The 25,835-nt window shown below is 36.0% G+C and overlaps 2 protein-coding genes across 4 annotated transcripts in view; one reads left to right on the top strand and one right to left on the bottom strand.

The window, feature by feature from the left end:
• gabra5 (gamma-aminobutyric acid type A receptor subunit alpha5) overlaps window positions 1–25,835 on the top strand; it is a 157,830-nt gene that overhangs the window by 87,920 nt on the left and 44,075 nt on the right. The gene's annotated exons all lie outside the window — the stretch shown is intronic.
• gabrb3 (gamma-aminobutyric acid type A receptor subunit beta3) overlaps window positions 1–25,835 on the bottom strand; it is an 87,322-nt gene that overhangs the window by 30,287 nt on the left and 31,200 nt on the right. For 2 of the 3 annotated variants that reach the window (XM_051113568.1, XM_051113567.1), the window contains exons 3-5: window positions 23,407–23,498; window positions 23,208–23,275; window positions 929–1,149 (exon numbers count right to left, since the gene is read on the bottom strand). In XM_051113568.1, coding sequence (XP_050969525.1) covers window positions 929–1,149; window positions 23,208–23,275; window positions 23,407–23,498 — 381 coding nt within the window. Of the gene's footprint in view, window positions 1–928; window positions 1,150–23,207; window positions 23,276–23,406; window positions 23,499–23,590; window positions 24,205–25,835 lie in introns of those variants that run through there. The other variant, XM_051113569.1, reaches the window with a different exon arrangement.

Genomic DNA, 25,835 nt, shown 5'->3' with positions numbered 1-25,835 from the left:
CTTCCGCGTGGGAACGAGCAAAGCAGCTCATTTAGGATCAGAGTCTGATAACACTAAAGGGCTTTAACAAGATAAAGGCACACATTAGCACTTATGCAATTTAGTAGGCGAGTGCACTGACCAAAATAGGGCATGCTCTCGCGATGTGAGTCCACTGAAGCTATCAGATTCTTCCCACAGTTGAAACGTCAAATACAAACAAATGATGTGAAAGGTAGATTTTAATAAAAATCATTTTGAATCACTATTTTTTAAAAAAAAAAAAGTATTTTTTCCAGTATTTTATTGTAATTTAAATGGATAGTTCACCTAAAAATAAAAATAATTGTCATGTTGTCCCAAACGTGTAAGACCTTTGTTCATCTTGGAACATAAGATAATTTTGATGAAATCTGAGAGCTTTCTGTCTCTACACAGACAGCAATGGAACTACCATGTTCAAGGCCCAGAAAAATAGTAAGAACATTGTTAAAATAGTTCATGTGACATCAGCGGTTCAAATGCAATTTTATGAAGCTATGAGAATACTTTTTGTGCGCAAAGAAAACTAAAATAATAAAATAACTTTATTCAACAATTTTCAACAAAAGAATGTATTCACGTAGCTTCATAACATTACAGCTGAACCACTGATGTCACATGGATTATTTTATTGATGTCCTTACTAGGTTTCTGGGCCTTGAACGTGTCAGTTGTGTTGCTGCCTATGCAGGGTCGAAAAGCTCTCGGATTTCATTAAAAATATCTTAATTTTTGTTCAGAAGATGAACAAAGGTCTTACGGGTTTGGAACGACATATGACAGTATACTGTTTATCTATTAGTGATCAAAAGCTGATTATTCGTCAAAACAGGTAAAAAGGGAAATTTACAGCGAAGACAATCAATACTGGTTGTTGGTGCTCGTTATGGGATCAGTTAGTTCTCACCTTAATCCATATAGAACTGTGCCATCCGGGTGCAGGCGGATCATGCGGTTCTTCACTGTGACACCGTGGACAAAAGATTTCTTGTCATTTAGGAAATACGTGTCAGGAACCCAGAGTTGGTCGGCTACCCGGTTGTCTAAGGTGAGATTGAGAGGAATCCCAGAATATGCGAGCCGCTTGTCCCTCCAGTACTGCTGGAAATACATGGTCAGCGTGTAGTCCTGTAGAAAAGTGAAAAAAAAAAAAAAAATTTAATTTTATCAGACCAATGTATTATAAAAAATAATTTAGCCATAATATTTACATTACAATTTTTCTTTTTTCTAGGAAAAAAAATTCATTTCATAAATAAAAAACAGTCCAGTGCAATTAAACTTACCCAATATTTGTGTGCTTTTTTATTTTTATGCTTGTCTCAGTTCATTTTATTTTATGTGATTTATCCTTTTTCTATTTATTCAAAACTAGGGTAGTCGGTCAATTACTTTTTAAAAAAAAAATGTAATCAAATTAATTACATGATGACAAAGTAGACATTACAAAATGTAGGTTTAGAAATAAATATTATAAATAATTAGGGATGCACGATATTATCGGACTGATATCGGAATCGGCCGATAATGACTTCAAATGTAAATATCGGCATCGGCCCGATATGAAAAATTATGTCGATATGTTTTGCCGATAAGATGAATATGTTAACTCACATGTGCTAAGGGTGTGCTAGGGATTAGATCACGTCAGCAGTGTGGCTCATTCTTGAAGCAAAGTTTTGACTGAATGAGGAGTAGATTCACTGTTTTGTATCGCTGCATTTAAACTGAGAATACACATACAGAATGATGCATAGCAATAGCACGTGCAGTGGCAGCAGCGGCTATAGGAGAAAGCGCGCCGTTGTTCCATTTGGGATAATTTACTGTTGCCTGTTTCATATCCAGTCACTAGATCGCTAAATGCACATTTTAAATGGTTTTATGGTGCTCTTTGTTGTATTTTGAAACCCAATGGCTGTGTTTGCACATGACATGATCTGCATTTAAAATAAAAAGTAATTACGGCGCGCTGTCAGTGAATTCTCTTTCTTCGGCGGCGCAACGGCAAAACACACTGTTGCTCATATGAAACATTTTTCGTGAATATGACACAAGTGAGGTACAAAGCATTCTTTATAAGTTAAATAATTGGTTAGCAGGCAAATGTTAGTAGCGACCATACTTTTGGATTCATGCAGTTCGAGCCAATACATTTAAAGCCATAAGCGGCTGTGTGTCCTGTTTTCCCGGTTGGTCACGAATTGCCACAAACTTAATAATATTTATAGTTTCTTTTCACAAATCATCACCGTCTCACCCTTTAATTTCGCAGGTTTGTTTTCTTGTCATTTACTTTTAATCCATGTTGTCGGATCATTTATGCGGGTAAACTGCGTGTGGGAAATAAAAGATTTCGTGGCAATAAATTAAGAATTCGTTAATACGACTTTTTAATTAGTTCCCTTATTTTACAAATTAATAAATTAATAAAACGTAGGAACGAATTAACAAGTTGTAGGAAATAATTATGTTCGTGTCCCGCAGCCCTGTCAGAGCGCAGTGCACCATATAAAATAATTAGAAATTATAATTAAACATGACTTAGTGACTACATTTCTATTACTTTCTTTCCATGTTGAATGCCTTTGTATTGCAGGGCTCTAGAATGATCAAAACTGTAATTTTTTTTATTTTTTTATTTATTTTTTTTTTTTAAATGTGCAAGTTAAAATTTGACGTGGTCGCACTGCTCCATACAGCGCGGGTTACAGAGTTACAAAGCCGTGGCATATTCAGGATTTCACTGATCACGCAAAGAGTAGTTTTCGTTGTGAGCGCTTCGGGTGTAGAGCCTGGTTTGTATCTGTAGTGTCAGCACGAGCCAGGTGGTGACGGCAAAAAGGACGCGACTATTCTGGAAACGATGGCGGACGGAGGATTTGGTTTTCGAGTAGGGTAAAAGACCGCTTGTTAAACCAGAGAAGGTAAACATGTTGGTATTCTTGTGCAAAAAAAGTGTACTGTTTTGCCAGTTGGTCACGAATTGCCACATAACTTAATATTTTTATTTTCCCAAATCCTCACCGTCTCACCCTTTAATTTCTTAGGTTTATTTTCTTGTCATTCACTTTTAATCCATGTTTTCGTATCTCTTACTGTGATAAATTGCGGGTGGGAAATAAAATATTTCGTGGGAATAAATTAACAATTCATTAATACTACATATTAATTCGTTCCCTCATTTTACAAATTAATAAATTAATAAATCATAGGAACGAATTAAGAAATTGTAGCAATGAATTATGTCCTGTTCATGTCCCGCAAAGCACCCTCACAGTCACCCAGTTTAGTTCTACTTTTCTGTTTTCGTTTTGAAATGTTGTATTCAGATTGCGAATTCGAAAGTGAAAGCATCCGAAGTTCGGCTTATAACATAGCAAAAGTGAACTTAATTTACAAAATTCAGATCATAAATAATGCTAGTCTACTGATGAAAAAGAAGGGATTGAATGTAAACCACTCATTACTATTTATTTAATCCTAACGAATAAGTTATTGTTAAAAACTAACTTTCCAAATAAAATGATATATATCGGTATCGGTATCGGTATCGGCCAAAATGAGATGAAAAAATATCGGCATATCGGATATCGGCAAAAATCCAATATCGTGCATCTCTATAAATAATATAATTTTATAATAATATATATAAATATAATAAATATTTTTATTCTTTTTCTTATTTTTTTTAATGAAATAATACTCGATATACAAAACTATGATCCACATATTAAAGCCTTCTCTTTTCGTTTTATTAAACATAGATCACCAATAGGACATAATATGTTTTGGCCTTCCACCCACTTTTTAAATCACCAATTTTAACGTCATCATTTAATCACCAATATTCATTCACTCAGGCTTACACATTACATTAAAAAAAAAACATATGAAATGATACTCTAAATAGGAAGCTAAATCTGCCAGCAGGTGGCGGTAAATGTCTTTATGAGTCATTCACTCTTTTGATTTGTTCGAACGGCTGAAGTCAGAAATAAAGTAAATAGCTCTTTTTGGCCCTGTCCCAAATGGCACCCTAAACCCTCATGGGCCTTCCTCTGAGTCCGCACTTTCACAACGTAATGCCGCTTTGACTGGCAGACGTGCGTATCGAGGGCACATAACAGCCACAAAGGGGGTGCTCGGGGGTGTTCTAAACGCTAAAATGACAAATGGGACACCCTACGGTCTCGTGGACTTAACGGACACCCGCACACGGTGGCCACTGTAAGTTAGTAAGACCGCAAATGCGCATGAAGTGTTCCTTTCAGGACAGGGCCTTTATGAATTGGCTTTTGAATCATTGGTTCACACGATTCGTTCAAAACATGGATTCATTCAGAAACTAAACACTGCTGTGTTGCTCGAAGACGTGCAACAATTCTGCTATGGCTTCAAAGGTAATACGTTCTCTGTAAAATTAATCAAAATCACATAATATTGTGTTTAAAATATAACACAATATCAAGTTTTTACTTACTGAACTGTTGTATAAAATCACATTTAAACTCGTGAGATCGGGACAAAATCAGCACTCGTGTCATATTGAGACAAAACACATACAGGGACATTTTTTGCACCAATATCCTGAATTTTAGGGCATAACTGCATTTGTAGAGTTGTTGCCCTGCACCATATTTGTCAACAGTCAACTACATAAAATATAAGATGACGTACAGGTCTGGGGGCGGGGCCAGCGGTTAACTGCGTTAAAATATTTGAATTGCGTTATTTTTTCATAACTACTTAATTAACGTGGTAAACTGACAGCCCTTTTCAAAACATAAAAAAACAATGTCAAATGTCTGTTTATTTCGATTTGTGCACTCTCTCTTTATGCATGTGGCACTGAGTAAAAAAATGCGAGGACACACGTGATCTACTTAGAACCATATAATCATAAATGACAAAATGACTTCAAAGTGACCATCACATATACCCTAAGCTAACAGCATTAAAAGAGCCTTTTGTGAAAGTATTCAGCTGCTCACTTTTGTTCTGCAACAACCCTCCAGGTTGTGTCCCCCTCTCGTAATGTCCTTGAAGGATTCAAAAATGCCATTCAGAGCTTACCCTAGATTTTGTTTCAAAGCTCACAAGCTCTGTTTTTCCTGAAGGGTCAAGAGCATCAAGGTCAGAAATAGAAATCCAAAGACTTTGGCCTTCAGCAAATAAATTTTGCTGTTGTCTGAGTGATATTTATAGAAAGCTGGATTGGAAACAAGCTGCCTTAGGCCTACATTTTTCAAGCCTGTCTGCCACGAAGGCGCTGCGTGGCTGTCTCCGCGAGGCAGTCTGGTCTGCACTGACTGACTATAGATTTCCATTACACCGCCATAGTCTCAATAGTCCACTCAACATCTGCTCGTAGAGAGATACTATATGACCTCAGCGATTCACAGTATAGAAATTCAATCAAACTAAAGCACTGGCATGATAGGCCTTATATTTGGGCCTCAATGAAGGGCTGAAATCACAAAATTTATGGACCTTATTTGTCTAGTAGGCCAGAGCTGGTTGAAAATCCAGTAGGAAGCACAGATGTGTGATTTGTGTGTCTGCTGAACGGCTATATTAGGTACTCATGGGTAAAATGAAGACCTGACATGCTGTCCCCCACAATGTGCACAACCTGTTGATGTAATAAGAAGTAATTCACTTACAAACATATGTTATAACGGGCTTCGGCCCCTGAGGCTGGCTTCGGAGTGCTAGCAGATCTGTGAAAGCAGAGGCTGTGCAAGAGAGCGTGTAAGTGGAGTTCATTAGCTAACGAGATGAGGGGGGACGACATGACAGGGACACCTTCTTTATGATTACTAATGTCTGTGATTCCCCCTCTCTCTCAGTCTTCCATTCTTTCCACCCCTGTCCTTCCTCCTGCTTCTTTTTTCCTCCTTTCTCCATTAATCTCTTTTCTGTAAGGCTTTTGTTTTAATTAACCCCCTAAATGACACTGATGGATGCAACCCTTTCTCTCAGTGCATTATACCCTATACATCAAAAGTGTAGATGCTAATTAGAATTAAAAACGCTTGATATTCCAGTCAATGTTGGGTAGTGTTAACACATTCAGTAGCTAACTTTTAAAGGGATAGTTCATAATACAAGTGGCATGTTTAAATACCATTCAAAAATTTGTGGTCAGTTTTAAGTTTTCCAAAAGAAATTAATACTGTTATTCAGCAAAAAAAAAAAAAAAAAAAAAAAAAAAAAAATGCTGTTCTTTTAAAGGTGCTGTATTAAATTTGTTTTGACTGCACCAAAGCATAAAAACACCATAATACATTCACAGGTATTTAGGAAACATGCTAAGTTTACATACTTGTTTCTCTGAAAAACAGCACTACAGCCACTTATTCTACTTTAAAAATGTGCATTCCGTGTCAGAATGTCTGTTGTGTGTTTTGGTCCATGTGATTTCGCCCACTGCCAGTTTAACCAATAGTATTTTGTGACTCTGGGTTGCCAGTTGGTGGAAAACACAGCATATTGAAGCTACTGAAGGCAGCAAACGGCTCAGAGATCACAGATTCTACCCAACCCAAAAAGCTCTATGACCAGAGGCATGTTAAACGTAGATAAATCAACTCATAAACTTGCAGCGTAAGGCTTGTTGCCTTCCATTGTCACCTGCGCTTGTTCCTGTTGCATATCCACAAATCTGGCAACCCGCATGTGACTGCAGTATCCATTTCAACCGCTAGCTGTCGATATTACATACTGCATCTGTAAATTTTCTATTCATCAAAGAATCCTAAAAAAATATTTCCATCATAATAACCGTTTTCAACACTGATAATATTAAATATTTATTGAGCACCAAATCATCATGTGACACTGAAGACTGGAGTAATGGCTATTGGAAATTCAGCTTTGTCATCACAGGAATAATTTTTTTTTAAGTTATTAAAATAATTCAAAAAATTAAAAGTTTATAAAATTGTACAAATTATGAAATCGCCAAATAGCTTGTGTAAATAGCTAATATATTTCCTAATGATTCTATAAAGTAAAATTTTATTCTATAAAATAAAGTAGGTAGTAGCTTTTCCAGTATACAAATACACTAAATCTTAGGCTTTGCTACAGATTATGCTAAGGATATCCAACTCTAAAATACCTGTAGGTGGGGACATCTGTATTGGGTAATGTTTTCTTGAAGACGTCAATCACGTTAATCATTTTACATACAATATCATCATCAACATCTCTGCACAGAGACATTTCCATAACAGCCATAATGCTTAGTTATGAATTAATATACAAAATCGTGTACTGTATCATCACAGTTCATTAATCAAACATTAGCTACAGCACACAGTCATTAATTTACTATTTACTGCACTCTAGTTGCTTGGTTTCACAAGACAGATTTTCCAAAAAGAAAGCAAATAATAAACAGTTGACCATTACTGTGTTCATATCTGCTTTTTAAGCACTGTTTTAAGACTGAGCAAAAGGACTCCTCTGAATGCCTGTCCTGAGGCTACAAACTGGTGGCTTCCCTCTGAAATCCGGTCTGTGGTGACCTAAAACACCAGAAACCATCACGTATCGGACACTACTGTTCTGTACAAAAGCTAATTCTAACTGGTCACATAGGACATGGCTACCATATAAGTGTTCAGGAGTATACTAGATGTGTAAATGCCAAAGTGTGACTGTTAGTCATGCACCTCTCCATCTGTGACTTTCTGTCGATTTGCCTCCATGGCTGTTGTGTGAGTACATTAGCATGTTTTGCAGTGAGGTGTCTTGAGGCTCTTGTTATGGCGAGTTCCCTGGGTCTTCACTGTGTGAGCTCAGCGATTCGGTACATTTACCCATCATGATCCAGACAAACCAGCGAAGCCAGAAGTGCTCTGAAAACTGTGAAAACCAGTGTCACTTTCACGTCTGTTTAATAATGGACTAAACAGATGCAGTCGTGTCAGCTGAGCGATTTGATACTTTCGATATCTAGGGAACTGTGTTGCAGTGGTCAAACAAAGCTAAGGAAAGACATCAATTATTCATTACTAGGTAAAATATTATAGTAGTGTATTCAAGCTGCAAGAAGAAAACAGCTAAAAATAGAGGTAAAAGTCTTAGGATGCTGCTTGCTGCATCTGAGGGTATGACTCCTCACTAAATCATTGTTGTTGTTCTCCACTGAGAGGTTCAAGAGAGGGATTCCCTATGATAAAGTGACACCATGTTCTGACATATACACCACTTCCCTGTCCCACAGATAAAAATAACAGATGAAAGCAAGACAAACAAACAGAGAGACATTATTTCAAATCTGAAAGTGACACTCTATTAATGTAGGGACTGCTATCAAACACATGGGAACTCACAATAGAACTGCGGCATGGATTTACTCCAGCTACATGCAGATTAGTTACAGTTTACACAAGATTTGTGGGAACCAGGCAGGAATTTAAGAGTTTAATAATAAATGACATACTATAAATGTATTTTTATTGTATATTAATAATAATTATTATTATAATAACAATTTGAAGCCATTCGGCATAGAAATGACACTCTTTAACATATTTACACCATGCATACTACTGAATATTAAAACGTGAGAAGAAAAAAGAAAAATTCTGTCGATAAAAGGGGTGAGGTGGAAGGGTGAGGTGATGGTGTCAGCAGCTGGGTGAGGAGTGTGTGCTCTCATACAAAGACAAGCTTTCAGCATGCCAGTCAGACAGCATTTACGTCAACTTACCACTGCCACGTCTACTGGGAATACCAGAATAACAGCAGTAAGAGAGATTCCACTGTGCAGTGTGTATATGTGAGTGTGAAAATTTCACTGATCCAAAGCAAACGTATTGAACTGGTGAGATATAATAAAAATAAATGAGCAATACATCGTATATATAAATGCTGCACCTTAAAATTAAAGATGAAGCATGTAATTTTGACTGATAACTCTAATTGGACAAAATAAATGACTTCAACTTTACTGGTGCACTCAAGACCCAAGTCATTTTTTTTTTATGTTGTGCTAGTCATTTTGGACATTTATGAATTGGATCTTGTTAGTGAATCAAAAACATACAGTGCAAACAGTGTAGCCCAGTTCATAAATGACAATGAGTCAGTTTCTTTTACTGCATAGAGCTTATACTTAACAGGGGACCTTAATCAGTGTAGTTACTGAATGTTCATATACCAACATGAAGTTAAACATTTGCATTATGGATTTTGTCAGTAGTCGTTCATAAATATTAGTGAAAACTACGCCATTGATTTATTTTTTTAAAGGGGTAGTTTATCCCAAAATAAAAATTCAGTTATTTAATCATCTTCATGCCATTATAAACTTTTAAGTTAAATGGGTCCAAATGATGGAAGCATGTTTCTGCCCCTCAATAAAAAATAAGAAAAGATAATGCGACTTTTTATCAGTTTTTTTCTTGCAATTGCGAGTTTACGTTTCTGACTTTTTCCTCAGAATTGTGAGATATAAACTCACAATTGCAAGTTATAAATTCAGAATTGCAAGATATAAACTTGCAATTCTGAGAAAAGAAGTCAGAATTGTGATATAAACTCATAAACTTGCACTTGCGAGTTATAAAGTCAGAATTGTGTAATATGAACTCACAACTGCCAGAAAAAAACTCAGCATTGTAAGTTTTAAACTTGCAATTCTGAGAAAGTCAGAACTCTGATATAAACTCATGGTTCTGACTTTTTTTTCTCAGAATTGCAAGATATAAACACAAATGCGACTTATAAAGTCAGAACTGCAAGATATCAGTATTGCGTGATATAAACTTGCAATTGCAAGAAAAAAATGAGAATTGCAAGATTCAAACTTGCAATTCTGAGAAAGTCAGAATTGTGATATAAACTCACTGTTCTGACTTTTTTCTCAGAATTGCACTATATAAATTCACAGTTCTGAATTATAAAGTCAGTATTCTGCGATATAAACTTGGAATTGCAAGATTTAAAAGTGCAATTCTGAGAAAGAAAGTCATTTTGTGATATAAACTCACGGTTCTGACTTTTTTTTCTCAGAATTGTATGATATAAACTTGCAGTTGCAAGTTATAAAGTCAGAATTGCAAGATACGAACTTCCATTTCTAGAGAAGAAGTCAGAATGTGATATAAACTCACTGTTTCTGACTTTTTTTCTTAGAATTGCACTATATAAACTCACAGTTGTGAGTTATAAAGTCAGTATTGCGTGATATAAACTCGCAATTGCGAGACAAAAACTAAGATTTAAACTTGCAATTCTGAGAAAGAAAGTCAGAATTGTGATATAAACTCAGGGTTCTGACTTTGTTTTCTCAGAATTGCATGATATAAACTTGTGAGCTATAAATTCGTAATTTTGAAAAGAGTCTTTTTTTCTCATCAGAACTGGATTTTATAGCTCTATATAAATGGAGTTTACATCTCACAATTCTGAAAAAAAAGCCAGAACTGCGAGATACAAACTTGCAATTGTAAGAAAAAAAGTCGCAAGTTCAGACTCCATAACTCGCAATTGCGAGTTTATATTTAAACTTGCAATTATGAGAAATGAAGTCAGAATACAAGATTCTTTTTTTTTTTTTTGCAATTCTTTTTTCTCGCAATTCTGACTTTATAACTCAAAATTGTGAGTTTATGTCATGCAATTCTGAGAAAAAAAGTCAAAACTGCAAGTTTATATCACCATTATGACTTCATTTCCCAGAATTGCGAGTTTATATCTTGCAATTCTGACTTCATAACTTGCAATTTCGAGCTTTTATCACAATTCTTTTGTGAGTTTGTATCACACAATTCTAAGAAAAAACTAGCAATTCCAAGAAAAAAAATCTGAATTGAGAGATAAAACATCACAATTTTTAAACAAATTTTATTCAGTGGTCGAAACGGGCTTCCATACCAAATAACATTAACTTTCATGGTATGAAAATAAAGGAAACACAATATTTAAAAATATCTTCTTTTGTTCCACAGAAACAGAAAAGTCATACATGAAAAGTGTTGATGCATTTTTAAGTGAATTATCCCTTTAACATAGCAAAAGAATTATTAATGAAACTATTAAAGAGCTCAAATCATTAAAAAGGAACTAGAATTGCACATTTGAAAAAAATTCTAATGGCTCAAACTACTTTTGACTCCAGAAGCGTTGGGCTCTTGCATCCTCTGCTCAGAAATTACATCTGGCAGCTCAAGGTCCAGGTCAGTCGTAGAGCCAGTTTTCTTTCATAAGATATTGATTTTCCTCCTGACATCAACGTGCTTCCTCTCATGCAAACAACAGCACGGAAGAAAGACAACCGTTGTAAAGCGCACAGGAAAAAAAAAAAAAAAAACTTCCTAGTAACAGCGGATGAATTCCTAAGAGCGGAGAGAGGCACTCATCCCCAGAGCTCGGCAACTCAACAGGCTGTAGTTAACATGGTGTTCAAAGAGGCTGATGTCACAGCGTGATCTTGCTGCTTGCCCTCTCCATTGCCTGCTAGTGCTCTGCAGGGATAAGCCCAAGGGCTCTGCAGTGTGTGAACGTCGTCCTGTGTCTGTTGCACTTAATAAGACTTTCAACAGGAGCCTGAAAGTATCCAACGGGACATTTTGGGCTGATTTAAACAGTGGGATGTCCTCTTAACACGCCGCTCCATTTATAATTGAAGCGGGGAACCTCCGGATGCCACCTCGCGGTGCACGTATACTGTTTTTAGAGGGCACTTAGACCGCAACATGCACCATTTGCCTTCAGGTCGTATGACACATACCAGTCGCTGGAAGGAAATGGTTCCCAAAGCACACCTATTTATCCTAAAGGTGGAGATAATAGGCACTTAGCGAAGTTCAGAGTTAACACTTCTATACACTGATATTACGCCTGATTGAACAATTACAGGCCACAAAGCCGACTATCAGGCTAAAAATAAAGGGGGCGAGAGCAAACAAAAGACTAAATATATTAATAATTCCCGTCTCCTTGACGACGCTGTTTCTCTGCAGAACGCCCACACAGGCGTGCTGAGCTCTGGGCCGATACCTTGTGTGTTTCTGAGGCTTTCCGGGCATTCTTTGCTTTCTGTGTCTTTCCTTCTCCCGCTTTCACCTTAAGAGCCTTTTGACCAATCTCAGCTGTCAGGTTACGGCTGCATTAAATGAAAGGGAACCACCTGCGTTTATCATAACTGGATCATCATGTTTTTGAAAGCTTCTTTGTATAGTACGCCATACAGATCAACGGATTCATCTGACAGCTTGACCAGAAAGCAGCAGGTACGATGGGAGCTTTTTTTGTAGATATAATTACACTTTCAAGGCCATAAGTTAAAAAAAAAACAAAAAAAAAAAAACTGTAATTTCATAAAGCCACCCCCACCTTCCTCTTCACCTGGGTAAGTACCACAAACATCTTCAAATCCTGACTAAAGATGATATTGGTTTCCAGGGCAACCACTTACTCTTGCCACACACATTGTGCCGGAGCGATCATCTGCTGTGTATCCATGCAGTACTATCACGCTGAATATGTTTCATTCGTGTTTGTGCACGTATGAGAATTTCAGTCCTGTGCGTCAGTAGCACTTATAAAATGTTCCCTGACTTCAGATGTTGTCAGGAAAGCATCTAAAGGCCCAGACTTCAAAACATATGGAGAAAGAGTAAGAGAGGCATGATATTCTTTTAATTGTATACATAATATTAATTTGAGGAGCCTTTCCTTTGTGAATCTCACGAAAGTGTGTCTAAGTTATGTTTTACCATGCCAAAAAAGAAAAATAATTATATAACAAATGAAGCATTTAAGATGTTTTGCATTTGGACTTCTCATTGCTAATTTTACTTTATTGCTGTAGTAAGTATAGACATATTGTTTTTTTTTCATTAGTGGAAATTCTCATTTTTCCTAGTGGGTTTTAAAAGAAAAGAAAAGAAAAGAAAAGAAAAGAAAAGAAAAGAAAAGAAAAGAAAAGAAAAGAAAAAGAAAATAATTTGATCCATCCAAGTTAAAGAATATCACATTTTTTTCCATTATAATAATGAGATTTTTTAAATGTGCAAACATTAAAAAAAAAAAGTTTAAAAGTGCTTAAATGACTAGTTGCCCCACACAGAATTTTCTTCTAAAATTATAAAATAAAATATAATAAATATTAATTTTATCCATTTAAGTAAGTTCATAATATTTTAGGGTAATAAGATTTTTTTTAAGTGGGCAAACCTCAAAAAAAAAAAAAAAAAAAAAAAAAAAAAAAAAAAACTTTAAAAAAGGCTTAAATTAATAGTTCACCCAAACATAAAAAAACTGTCTAAAATAAAATAAAAGGAGCAAAAATGATAGGTAGTAATAGATAATAATTTGATCAATTTAAATAAGTTAAATGATATTAAAGTTAAATGATAGTAATGACAAAAACAAACAAAAAAACACTTAAAAAAAGGCTTAAATGAATAGTTCACCAAACCATAAAAATTAGTCTAAAATTATTTTTTTAAAAGAAAGAAAGAAAAAAGGAAAAAATGTTAGATATTAATTTGATCAATTTAAATAAGTTAAATAATATAAACTTTTTCCATTATAGTAATCAGATGACTTAAGTGGGCAAACATTAAAAAAAAACTTTTAAAAAGGTTTAAATGAATAACTCACCCAAACATAAAAATCTGTCTAATATTATAAAATAAAACAAAACAAAATAAAATATAATAAATAAAATAAAATAAAAAAATAAAAAAGCAAAAATTATAGGTAGTAATAGATATTAATTTGATCAGCTTGAATAAGTTAAATAATATAATCATTTTTCCCATCATAGTAAGTGGGCACACATTTAAAACAAACAAACAAACAAACAAAAAGGCTTAAATGAATAGTTAAAACAAACATAAAAATTTGTCTAAACTTATAAAATTATAAAATTATAAAATTATAAAATTATAAAATAAAATAAAATAAATTTTTTAATGAGCAAAAATGATAAGTAAATGAACAAAGATGATAAGTAGTAATAGCTATTAATTTAAATGTTTGTGGGAAAACATTTAAAAAAAAAACTTTAAATGACTAGTTCACCCAAACAACAACAACAACAAAAAAATGTGTAAACTGTTTTCAAGCTCAGGCCATGCAAAGATGTAGAGAATGTGTTATTTAACAGATTTGGAGAATTTAGCTTTAAATCACGGCTACAAATCCATCAAGGCATTTTAACCTTAAACTGTAAAAAATACCAATTCATAATCCATCTCCCGTTGTCCCCTCACATCAAAATCCACAGACATATTTGTTTATAACTGTTTTCATTTGTAAACGGTGCTTGATCTGTGCATATTTTTCTCCTGGTTCAGACGAGATGACATTTTCCACTGGAGAAAGCAATATTACGGACAGAGGACTCGCATATAAAACACCTTGTTGATAAATTTATCACAAACGCTTTTATCACACGTATTACTTCACAAGATTTGAATCATGTAAATTACCTGCAGATTATTGATATTTTATCAGCCGTTTGGACTTGGATTCTGACGGCACCCATTTACTGTAGAGGATCCATTGTTGAGCAAGTGATGTTGAATTTCTTCAAATTTGTTCTGATGAAGAAATAAACTTATCTGCATCTTGATGCTGAGTAAATTTAAATCCAATTTTCATTTTTGGGTATTTTGGGGTCCTATATATTTGTATATTGGGAGTGGGAAATGCTCTTGACAGGTTTCGTGAGATTCACCCCCTTGACTGAACACAGAACAGCAGCAGTATATTGATTATGTCTGAATGCTTTTGATTTCTGAGAAATATTCTGCTTGCTAACAGCACATTTTGACAGGGTAATTTAATACCGCCTGTGCCGGGCCCCCCTCAAGAGAGGCTGTGTAAGCAGCACGGTCCGCTAGATGCAAATTGTATTTAATTCATTTTTATGGAATAGTGTTATATTTTCAACACTTTTCCAAGTAATCTTGCTGACAGACGTCTTGGAATGGGATACTTCATGCCATAATTCTTGCACTACAGCTCAACTCTGTGTGTGTAATGGCATTTCCATTCCTTGATTTTAAAAGAGATGAGAGAGAGAGAGGGAGAAATGCGCTGGTACAGTAAAATGTAATGTACATAAGGCCAATCCTTTTTACCCTAGGCAATGGGCTTACCCCACTGACAGTATGAGAGCTTTTAGTCTTTAACAGCCCTGTCACTTCCGGTCTGAAGACAGAATACAGTTGCATGCACTGACATCAAGAGCACAACATTAAAAAGCAGACCTTATTAGATGGATCACATTTCAAGCTGAAGCTATTTGGGTAGTTCATAATGTAATACATTTCCATTTAAAGAATCTTACAATATTGCTTTTTTACTCTGGCATGTAAGGAGATTTTTACTGAAACAGCAACTGTGAGGAAAGGAACATAAACCTGCTTTAAAGGAATGTTCCAGGTTCAGTACAAGTTCAGCCATAAAACAAGTTCAACTTGTGCTCCTATTGGTAAAACAAACAAAGATTGTGCTCACAATAATGCATTTCCACTGAAATAGGGACAAGGTAATGCACCAGAATAAACTTTAAAATACTTTATCAAATATTTAAGTATGACCATAAAATTTCACATTATATATGTTTAATGTGACAAGTGTGGCTGAATCGCTTACCAACCTACTTTGAGCAAGGTTATATCCAATCCTTCAATTTGTACAACCATGTAAAGCTGGGAAATGATGTGATGTATCCGTGCTTGAAGTGCTGTTTACATTAAACAAACTCATTAAACACATACAGTAACTGTAGTTTAATCAACCTGAAACAATAACCACACTACTAAAAGTATGATTTGGAGAACTGTTCAGCTCAAACAGCAACACATATTTTAAAAGAAAAAATAGAAATCATTTACCAAACAAAGCTTTGAATTAGTAAACACCCACTGTAATTTAAAGCTTGTTTTGAAATCTAAACATCCCTTTCATGAACAAATCTAAAGTTGTGATATGGATAGACACAACTGAATTACAGGAGAAGTCCACTTCAAAAACAAGGATTCACATATAATGTACTCACCCCCTTGTCATCCAAGATGTTCATGTCTTTCTTTCGTCAGTCGTAAAGAAATTATGTTTTTCCATATAATGGACTGGTATGGTGCCCCGATTTTGAACTTCCAAAAGGCAGTTTAAATGTGGCTTCAAACGATCCCAAATGCGGTTGTAAACAATCCCAGGTAAGGAAGAAGGGTCTTATTTTGCGAAACGATCAGTTATTTTAATTAAAAAATACTATTTAAATACTTTTTAATCTCAAACACTCGTCTTGCCTTTCATTCCCTGAACTCTGTGTGTTCTGGTTCAAGACAGTTAGGGTATGCCGAAAAACTCCAATCGTATTTTCTCCCTCAACTTCCAAAAATCATTTCAAAATCATCCTACATCGCTGCAGAGGTACAGACCCAGTCTATGCAAAGTGAACATGCAAAGAAGTTCAAACACCCTTAACAAAAAAGGTAAAACAGCGATACAGGATGATTTCAAAGTTAAGCGAGAACATGAGATGGGAGGTTTTTGACATACCCTAACGAACCGGAACAAAAACAGTCCAGGCAGAGTAACCCAAGACGAGCGTTTGGCATTCAAAAGTATAGAAATTGTATTATTTTTATGTAAATAACCGATCGTTTCGCTAGATAAGACCCTTCTTTCTCGGCTGGGATCGTTTACAACCGCATTTGGGATCGTTTGAAGCCGCATTTAAACTGCATTTTGGAAGTTCAAAATCGGGGCACCATATCAGGCCATTATATGGAGAAAAATGCTGAAATGTTTTCCTCAAAAAAACATAATTTCTTTACGACTGAAGAAAGAAAGACATGAACATCTTGAATGACAAGGGGGTGAGTACATTATTTGTAAATTGTTGTTCTGGAAGCATACTTCTCCTTTAACTGACTTCCACAGATGCTTCTTCTCTATTCGTTGATATTATTTCCAGTGGCGGTATTGTTAATAACATAAATTTAAAATAAATTAACAAACTATTGAAAATCATGGCTAAATGAAAAAAAAATAAAAATGAAATTGAAATATTACCATGAAGTACAAAAATGACTAAAACTAAAACTGAAATAAATGGAATAGAAAATATGAATATTTAAAAAATGTTAAATAGAAATATTTAGAAAAACTACACTGTAAAAAACGGGTTAAATACAACCCAGCGCTGGGTGAAATATGGACAAACCAAGCAACTGGGTTGTTTTGACTTAGCAGTTAGGTTAAATGTTTAATCCAGCCTTCTGGGTAGTTTTATTTAATTCAACGAAGAAAGTCTTTTGTGACAAAGGTCAGAACTCATGTTATGATGTACATTTTTTAAAGTTGCACTCTTGACATATATTAATCTATTACTTTTCCTACATAATTTGTAACACAAAAATATGGTAAAATATCTATTTAGGAGTCTTAGACCTTTCCAACGATGTATAGTTTATCATGATTAGACTAGAATTTATTTGTAATATGGTGAAGTAAACTTAGGTATCCCACAGAGGGGATGGTGACAGTTAAAGGGTTAAAATACTGCACTAGAAACAGCTGTAACTTTAAAGAACAAATGTGAGTGCATGATATGATTAGACCACAACTTGCCACAGTAAAGAGTGATTCTTTTAGAGCTTGAGTAAAAACCAATGAAGATGTTCAGAGGAAACCCTGGGAAAACAGCAAAAACAAGCCTCTGGGGTAAAAATCTGGAAAGCATCTCAGTGTAACAGCCTTGTCTCAGACTATGCGCTTGAATGCTGTGGGGAAAGCACAAATTCTCCTGTAATGTCTACCCATGTCACTACAGAACCTCTGGGACTGTTACTTTTGTCATATAAAGTGACGGCGAGACATTCGAAAAACATCCACTCCATTGATTTCCTCCTTCTTGGTTTCATTAACACACGCACAAACTAAAATCTTGATGTGTTTCACATCCGTATCTGGCACGTCAGTCTAGCTAATGAGGTACCACAATTTAACGTTCAACACACACACATGCGCACACACTGCCTGCCCACCTGACACTCTGCGAAAGCGAGCCTCATTGCCATGGCAGCCGGCTATTTATACACTACGCCACACAATCAGGCCTTGTCACAGTCAACAGGGGTGTAAGAAAAGCCGTGGATATGTCAGTCAATCAGGACATGTTTTCCTGTGACTCACTGGCTAATGGCAAGAGTTAACAGGTTGGACTAATCATGGCTGGATGAGGCAGTTGTGCAATTCTGTCACTATATTACCTCTATCAATCTATCACACTCATCACATGCAGTTACACCTGGGGTTTAACAGTCAACATTTGAACATCATTTACTCCTTTCTGTTAGACAGACTGACACATGACTCCATTGAGGGGGCCAGGGTTTGGTTAGCGTGGCCCTGTTAGCCTATATTTATAATATAACATATTTTAAACTATATACTTAATGTCTGTGCCTGGATTAAAGATTACAGAGACACAAGAGAAAAAACATTAAATCAACATAAGTCAACAAGCAACTATTCCACATTTAAACCTTTAAACATTTGAAAAAACTCTGCCTTGATATAAAAAAACGGCTATTTGTGCTGGAATGCTGAAGAACAATACATTTTAAAGGCAACCTGAGGTCGAGGAAATTCAAGATAACTGACATTCCTAAAGCCTTTGGTGTTGTCAGACACACTTACAGCAGAATCTGTACTGAACACTCCTGGGGCCTGTTACTGAAATTAACCAAACACAAAATGAAAGCTGCTTCATGTGACATATTGACAGTGTAAGGTCCTGTTGAATATGTATGTGTATGCTTGACTATAAATGTCAGGGTAACAGAATTGAGCAGAATTGAATTGTAAAATTACTGCATCCGGTAAACATACAGTAGTAACGCATCGTCAGTTCACATGTAAATCTACACAATATGGCTTTTTTGTCCTGGTTTGTGTTGTTTTGAGGGCTGTGTTAGATAAGGTTAACAACTGATGTAAACTGTAACAAATTGTTAGCCTATGTCAGTACCACAACATATTCAAAATACTTCTCAAATCACTCACACAAAATAAGCATAAGCATTTCAGCACCACGGACAGCGACATTTGCTTACATCTGCCTGTATGTACACTACTGGTAAAAAGATTAAAATAATATAGAGATTATTTTATGCTCACCAAGGTCGCATTCATTTGCTAAGAAATATTGCAAAATCATTTATAGTGTGAAATTTTACAGTTTTTAAGAACTTTTTTCATACATTTTAAAATGTAATTTATTCCTGAGATGGCATAGCAGCCATTATTCCAGTCTTCAGTCTCACATGATCCTTCGTAAATCAATCTAATATGCTGATTTGGTGTTTAAGAAACATTTCTTATTGTTATCAATTTTGAAAATAGTTGTGCTTCTTACATTTTTTGTTGAAAACAAAACACACTACAATGAAAATATGGAACCCCATTTCCGCCACTGAATAAATAAAAAAGGTAATTGTGAATTTTTCATCTTGCAATTCTGACTTTTTTCCACAGAACTGCATGATATAAACTTAAAAGTTTAAAAATGTTCTATGTGTTATAAAGTCAGAATTATGAGATACAAAAAGAACAATTCTGAGAAATAAACTCAAAATCGCAAGACATAAACTTCTGATCTGATTCTGAATTGTGAGTTTGCATCTCATAATTCTGACTTTATAACACATAGAACATTTTTTCCCCTCAGAATTGGACTTTACAACTCACAACTGCAAGAAAAAAAGTCAGAATTGCAAGATACAAACTCAAATTTGTGAGAAACAAGCCAGAATTATGAGATTCAAACTTGCATTTGCGAAAAGAAGTCAGAATTACGAGTTACAAGTCTCTCAATTATGACTTTATATCTTGCTATTCTGACTTTAAAACTCAAAATTTGCGAGTTTATATCATGCAATTGTAAGAAAAAGCTGCAATTACCTTTTTTTTTTTTAAATTCAGTGGCGGTAATGGGATTCCATATGAAAAGGTTTGGGGTAAGATTAAAAAATAAATAAATTATTTAACAAGGATGCATTAAATTGTAAACTGTTAAAAGTGACAGTAATGACAGAAAATTAAAAAAAAAGCTTTTCTTTTGAACTTTCTATAAATCCTGAAACAAAGATTATCACAGTTTCCACAAAAATATTAAGCAGCAAAAACCATCTTCCACACTGATAATGATAAGAATCACTATTAATGATTGAACACCAATAATTACTAATAGCTGAGCAACAATATTGATAATAAGAAGGTTCTACACTGATAATCAAAAATTGCCTCTTGAGCATCAAGTCAGAATATTAAAATGAAGGATCACATGACACTGAAGACTGGAGTAATGGCTAGTGAAAATTCAGCTTTACCATTACAGTAATACATATTTTCAAATAGAAAACAGTTCTCTTAAAGTGTAATAATATTTCAAAATATAACTTTTTTTTGCTGTAATTTTGATCCAACAAATACAACCTTGGTGAGCATAAGAGATTTCTTATTAAACATTAAAGAAATGTCATTATTTCAGACTTTTGACAACTAGTGTATCTATAATCCATTTCCTATCTCACATTCAACTTTGATGCACATATGAAGGCATACTAAAATACTTTTTTCCTCTCTCACCATTTCTATATCACACCAAGCAAACACGCGCTCAATCATATCACTTCAAAGATAATCTCAAGAGAGATGAACTGTTCCATACAGCCCGCATAAGCAGTCATGTATACACAGGCAAAGTGTGTGCGCCGACGTGCACGGATATGCCTGTACCGGTAATGTTTCATATTGCTCTCTATTCCTGTCACTCCCTGGATGCTTAACTGTCTCACAGAATAATAATCACACTGACTGCTGTAATCCCTACTGTGCACAGAGGTTTCCCTGATATCCCCACTGTGCTGGGCTGCGTTGAGCTTTGCTGAGCTGAAGCAACCCCTGCCACACACACACACATCCTCGTCCCGCCTGAATCACTGCTATTAACAATACGGGCCAAGTAATCCTAATTTGTACCTCTAAAGAAAGTTAATCCATTGTACAGAAATAACTAATCTGTAAAGAGCAAACACCATTCTTAGGCGGGAAAATCCTGTTAGCGTCTGCTTGATTACCTTACCATTAGACTTCCCGTGCAAAAGCGCTCTAAGTTCAATCACATGGCTAACCTCATCAGCCAGGCTAATGTCTGCAGCACTGTTGATTTCAGCTACAAATTAAGTTAATATTTCATGCTGACAGGGTCAGTTTTACTCCACGGGAGAACTAATGCTAAATGTGGCTATAGTGAATAATTCACATACCTGATAAGACTAAGCGTGGCTGTGTTAAATTATTAATGATCTTAATATTGCAAAATGCACTGATCAATGCATCTCTACAGTGAGTGGGAGAGGTGAGTGAAAGGAAAGATGTGGGCAGAACAGTTGGGCTGAGTGGCAATGCATTACAGACAGCTCCAATCAGAGCAGCACACATCTCACATGACAACAAGTGCTGGATGATGCAATAACAAGTTCTGAGTTTTTTTCTTCTCACAGATAGAACTAAATCAAGAGTAATACAAGCTAAAAGCTCATTAACCTGGAAAACGAGCCTAATTACAGAGACAAATATTTAAAATGAGAAACCATGTCAGCTATTAGGAAAGTTTTTCATCTCACAATTCAGACTTCCTCGCAACTGAGAAAAATTTAAACTCACAATTCCGAGAATATACATCTTAATTGTGAGTTACAAACTCTCAGTTGTGACAAAAAAGTTGCAATTGCTTTTTTTTTATTCTGGTGTCGAAAAAACTGAATTGTAAGTTGTAAACTCAGAATTCTGAAGAAAAAAGGTTGGAATTGTGAGATATAAACTCAGAATTATGAGAAAGTCTCACAATTCTAAATTTACATTTTGCAATCCTTGGAATTCTTTCTTAGAATTGTGAGCAAAAAATCAGAATTGTGAGATAAAGTCAAAAGTTAATTTAATTTAATTTAACTCAGAGGCTTGCATAAGATATGGCCTGATTTTTCAAGTTGTAAGAGTATGATTTTTTTTTTTTGCGATTGCGCGGGTGTGACTTCCACTGCTCTGAGAACCAGCGGACGTGTTTAGGGGTAATCTAGGATTAGCGCACCTTGTTCAAACTCTCACCTTTAAAGGTAAGACCACAGTGACGGACATCAAATCTCTAGCACACATATCCTCTAATTTGACACAACGGCAGATCAAATCAAAGCCAGTATATGTCAGAATGTGAAAAACTGAAAATAAAGTCCAAACAAGTTCATTTTCAACCACACTGTGACAACTGGATGGTGACAGATACTGAACAATTTCATCGTGTCACTGTCCATCAACTTTACAACTGTACAAACACAGGTCCAGGTGACAGATGATCACTTCTTGTGTCACAGTCAAGCTGAGACTTTAGCATATGTGCCCATCCCCTTGTGGGACTGTAAGCTGACAGCATCCTCCACTCAGTGCCCAGGTGAGAGGGCTAACCCATCTGCATATTCATGACTGTGAAATGGACACAGTCACCATGGAGACAACCCGGTCTCATATGCTGATGTGGACATGGACCGCTGAGGATTTTTGATACAACGTTTGTGACAAGTATAATCAAATAAGCTACAGTTAACAAATGTAACACAGTCAGCTTAGACTTCATATTGTATAAACTTAACATTTCAAATCAAACTTTTTATGTACAACTGTGTTTATTATTTATTAACGAACCATAACCACTTTAATGCAGTCAGCAGTCGCAAACTTTGACTAGCAAAAAATACACTGAAATCGATTCTAGTTCTAAAACAAGTAGGATATCTTTCAAGCTTTTCTTTCAAGTCATAATAAAAGTGATCATCTGACACTGGAAGTGAATTGCTGGTGCTGATCTGCACTATGAAAGCATTAACATGATGAGAAAACACCACATCGTCCACAATGGTAGGATTTTAATATTAAAAACACTTCTCTTACTAGACCTTGGCACTAAAACAGATTGAGCAAAGCTCTATCACTCACAGGCAGATGAAACTAAGCTATGAGATTTCAGTACCATGGACAGCGCCATTAAAAGCTCCTTCTGGTACACAGAATCACAGGACATGTCCAGAGGTCTGCTACTTATCAATTGTGCGATAAATAATTAAAGATATAAACAGACATACCATGTTGACCTCAGACACCATGTCTATGCTTGCCACATCGATGCTCATGCCAACTGCGACCGGTGCACCTTAAATGAGAAGAAAAACTTAAACTTAAGTTCGCCGAAAGCGTGTGTTTATTTATATCAATCTTAAAAACAATCTTGAAATACTTATGCAACCTTAAAAGTAAGAAATAATGACGTGAGCAACATCATACCTCCAAAGTCTGGTCGAAGACGAATGTCATAGCCCTTTAAAAGCTTGTCCACTGTCTCTTTGACAAAAGACATGTTTCCTGGTTCATTGGCGCTGGAAAGAAATAATAAATAAGGTTATTTCCATCATATCAGAGCCCAGGAGGTCTACGCTCCCGCGCCATGGTCTCCACCAGCTCTTCTTACCTTTGAGCACAGCACATCACTGCCACAATTACCGGTAATGAAAGAACACCAAACAGCCTTCGTTTCTGTATTCCAAACATTCCTTATACTCTTTCAGGCAAGGAATCGAGCGACAAAACGGACGTTGTAAGGTTTCCTTGCGTAGGTAACAGGTTACGTTATTCCATCAGTGGGTCTTTGCTAAAGAACTCCAATTACTGTCAAACGCGCGTAAACAAATCGCTGCGATCCGGGTTTTCGCTCTCTTGCGGAGACTGCGTTATTTGGTTAGGTGCTCGGTAAATACAATGCATTTTGCCCAAGACACTACCGGAGCTTGCAGCAGGGGAGTCGGTGTTTGGGGCTCAGCCAGATCTCCATCCTTCGGTTTTGACGCCCGTAGCTGTGCCGTCCCGAATCTACACCCTGCTCTGAAGTCTCAGTCTTACGCCTATTTTTATGTTTCAGCTATAAGCAAAGGAAGAGTCAGTTGACTTATTTTTCACATGCACACAATGCTCGCTCGGGAAAACGTGAGAATTGGAAACTCAAAAACTGAAACTGAAAGTTCGGCTATTGATTCGACAACTGATGACCGAGTCGACCGGAGTGTGATGAAATTGGTATGTGAGCACGAGGACCGTTCGCAGTAAAGATAGTTTGCGGTTTGATATTCGGATTTATTTTGGCTATAAATACACAGTGCGCTGTCATTAACATGCAAATAATCCCGAATGTGGTTCTCCATGATTTGTGAATTCTGGAGATGATGTGCCTTTTGGCCAAAATTTGATTTTATTTTTTCGACTCTTAATTTTATAATGCTTATAGCTCCGAAAGTTGGAAACTTGGCAGAATGAAACCAGTGTCATGTGAACCAGCTTGATCTGTGAATTTTTTCACAGCAAAGCTCTTGTCCGTAACCCCCTTGGTAAGTCCGCTATAGTAAGGAAAATGTGAAAAATATGCGCTCTTCATGTTTAACGTATTTTACCATTAAACACGCAGACTGTTCAAATACAAAAACATTGTTTTTAAGTCAAACTGGATTTGTGAAAACTTTCACAATCGCTATTTATTGCGCAACAGTGTTTCTTTATGCTCTGCTCTCTTTTTCTTCTATCAGTACTGGTCAGCTGACCCTTCCCTGTGTCATATTAATCACTATTCTGATCTGTGAAAACTTTCACAGTTCAGTATTGGTCAGCTGACCCTTGCTTGAGTCATGTAAATCACTATTCTGATCTGTGAAAACTTTCACAGTTCAGTACTGGTCAGCTGACCCTTCCCTGAGTCACTAACATCACTATTCTGATCTGTGAAAACTTTCACAGTTCAGTACTGGTCAGCTGACCCTTCCTTGAGTCACTAACTTCACTATTCTGATCTGTGAAAACTTTCACAGTTCAGTACTGGTCAGCTGACCCTTCCCTGAGTCACTAACATCACTATTTTGATCTGTGAAAACTTTCACAGGTTAGTACTGGTCAGCTGACCCTTTCCTGAGTCATATTAATCACTATTCTGATCTGTGAAAACTTTACAGTTCAGTATTGGTCAGCTGACCCTTCCCTGAGTCACTAACATCACTATTTTGATCTGTGAAAACTTTCACAGGTTAGTACTGGTCAGCTGACCCTTCCCTGAGTCATATTAATCACTATTCTGATCTGTGAAAACTTTCACAGTTCAGTACTGGTCAGCTGACCCTTCCCTGAGTCACTAACATCACTATTCTGATCTGTGAAAATGTTCACAGGTCAGTACTGGTCAGCTAGCCCTTTCCTGAGTCATATTAATCACTATTCTGATCTGTGAAACCTTTCACAGTTCAGTACTGGTCAGCTGACCCTTCCTTGAGTCACTAACATCACTATTTTGATCTGTGAAAACTTTCACAGTTCAGTACTGGTCAGCTGACCCTTCCCTGAGTCACTAACATCACTATTCTGATCTGTGAAAACTTTCACAGTTCAGTACTGGTCAGCTGACCCTTCCTTGAGTCACTAACATCACTATTTTGATCTGTGAAAACTTTCACAGGTTAGTACTGGTCAGCTGATCCTTTCCTGAGTCATATTAATCACTATTCTGATCTGTGAAAACTTTACAGTTCAGTATTGGTCAGCTGACCCTTCCTTGAGTCACTAACATCACTATTCTGATCTGTGAAAATGTTCACAGTTCAGTACTGGTCAGCTGACCCTTCCTTGAGTCATGTAAATCACTATTCTAATCTGTGAAAATTTTCACAGGTCAGTACTGG

The sequence above is a fragment of the Labeo rohita genome, chromosome 6 (genome assembly GCF_022985175.1).
Source record: "Labeo rohita strain BAU-BD-2019 chromosome 6, IGBB_LRoh.1.0, whole genome shotgun sequence".
Lineage (NCBI taxonomy): Eukaryota > Metazoa > Chordata > Actinopteri > Cypriniformes > Cyprinidae > Labeo > Labeo rohita.
The sequence above is the reverse complement of the archived record's forward strand: the minus strand, read 5'-3'. Positions and strand labels throughout refer to the sequence as shown.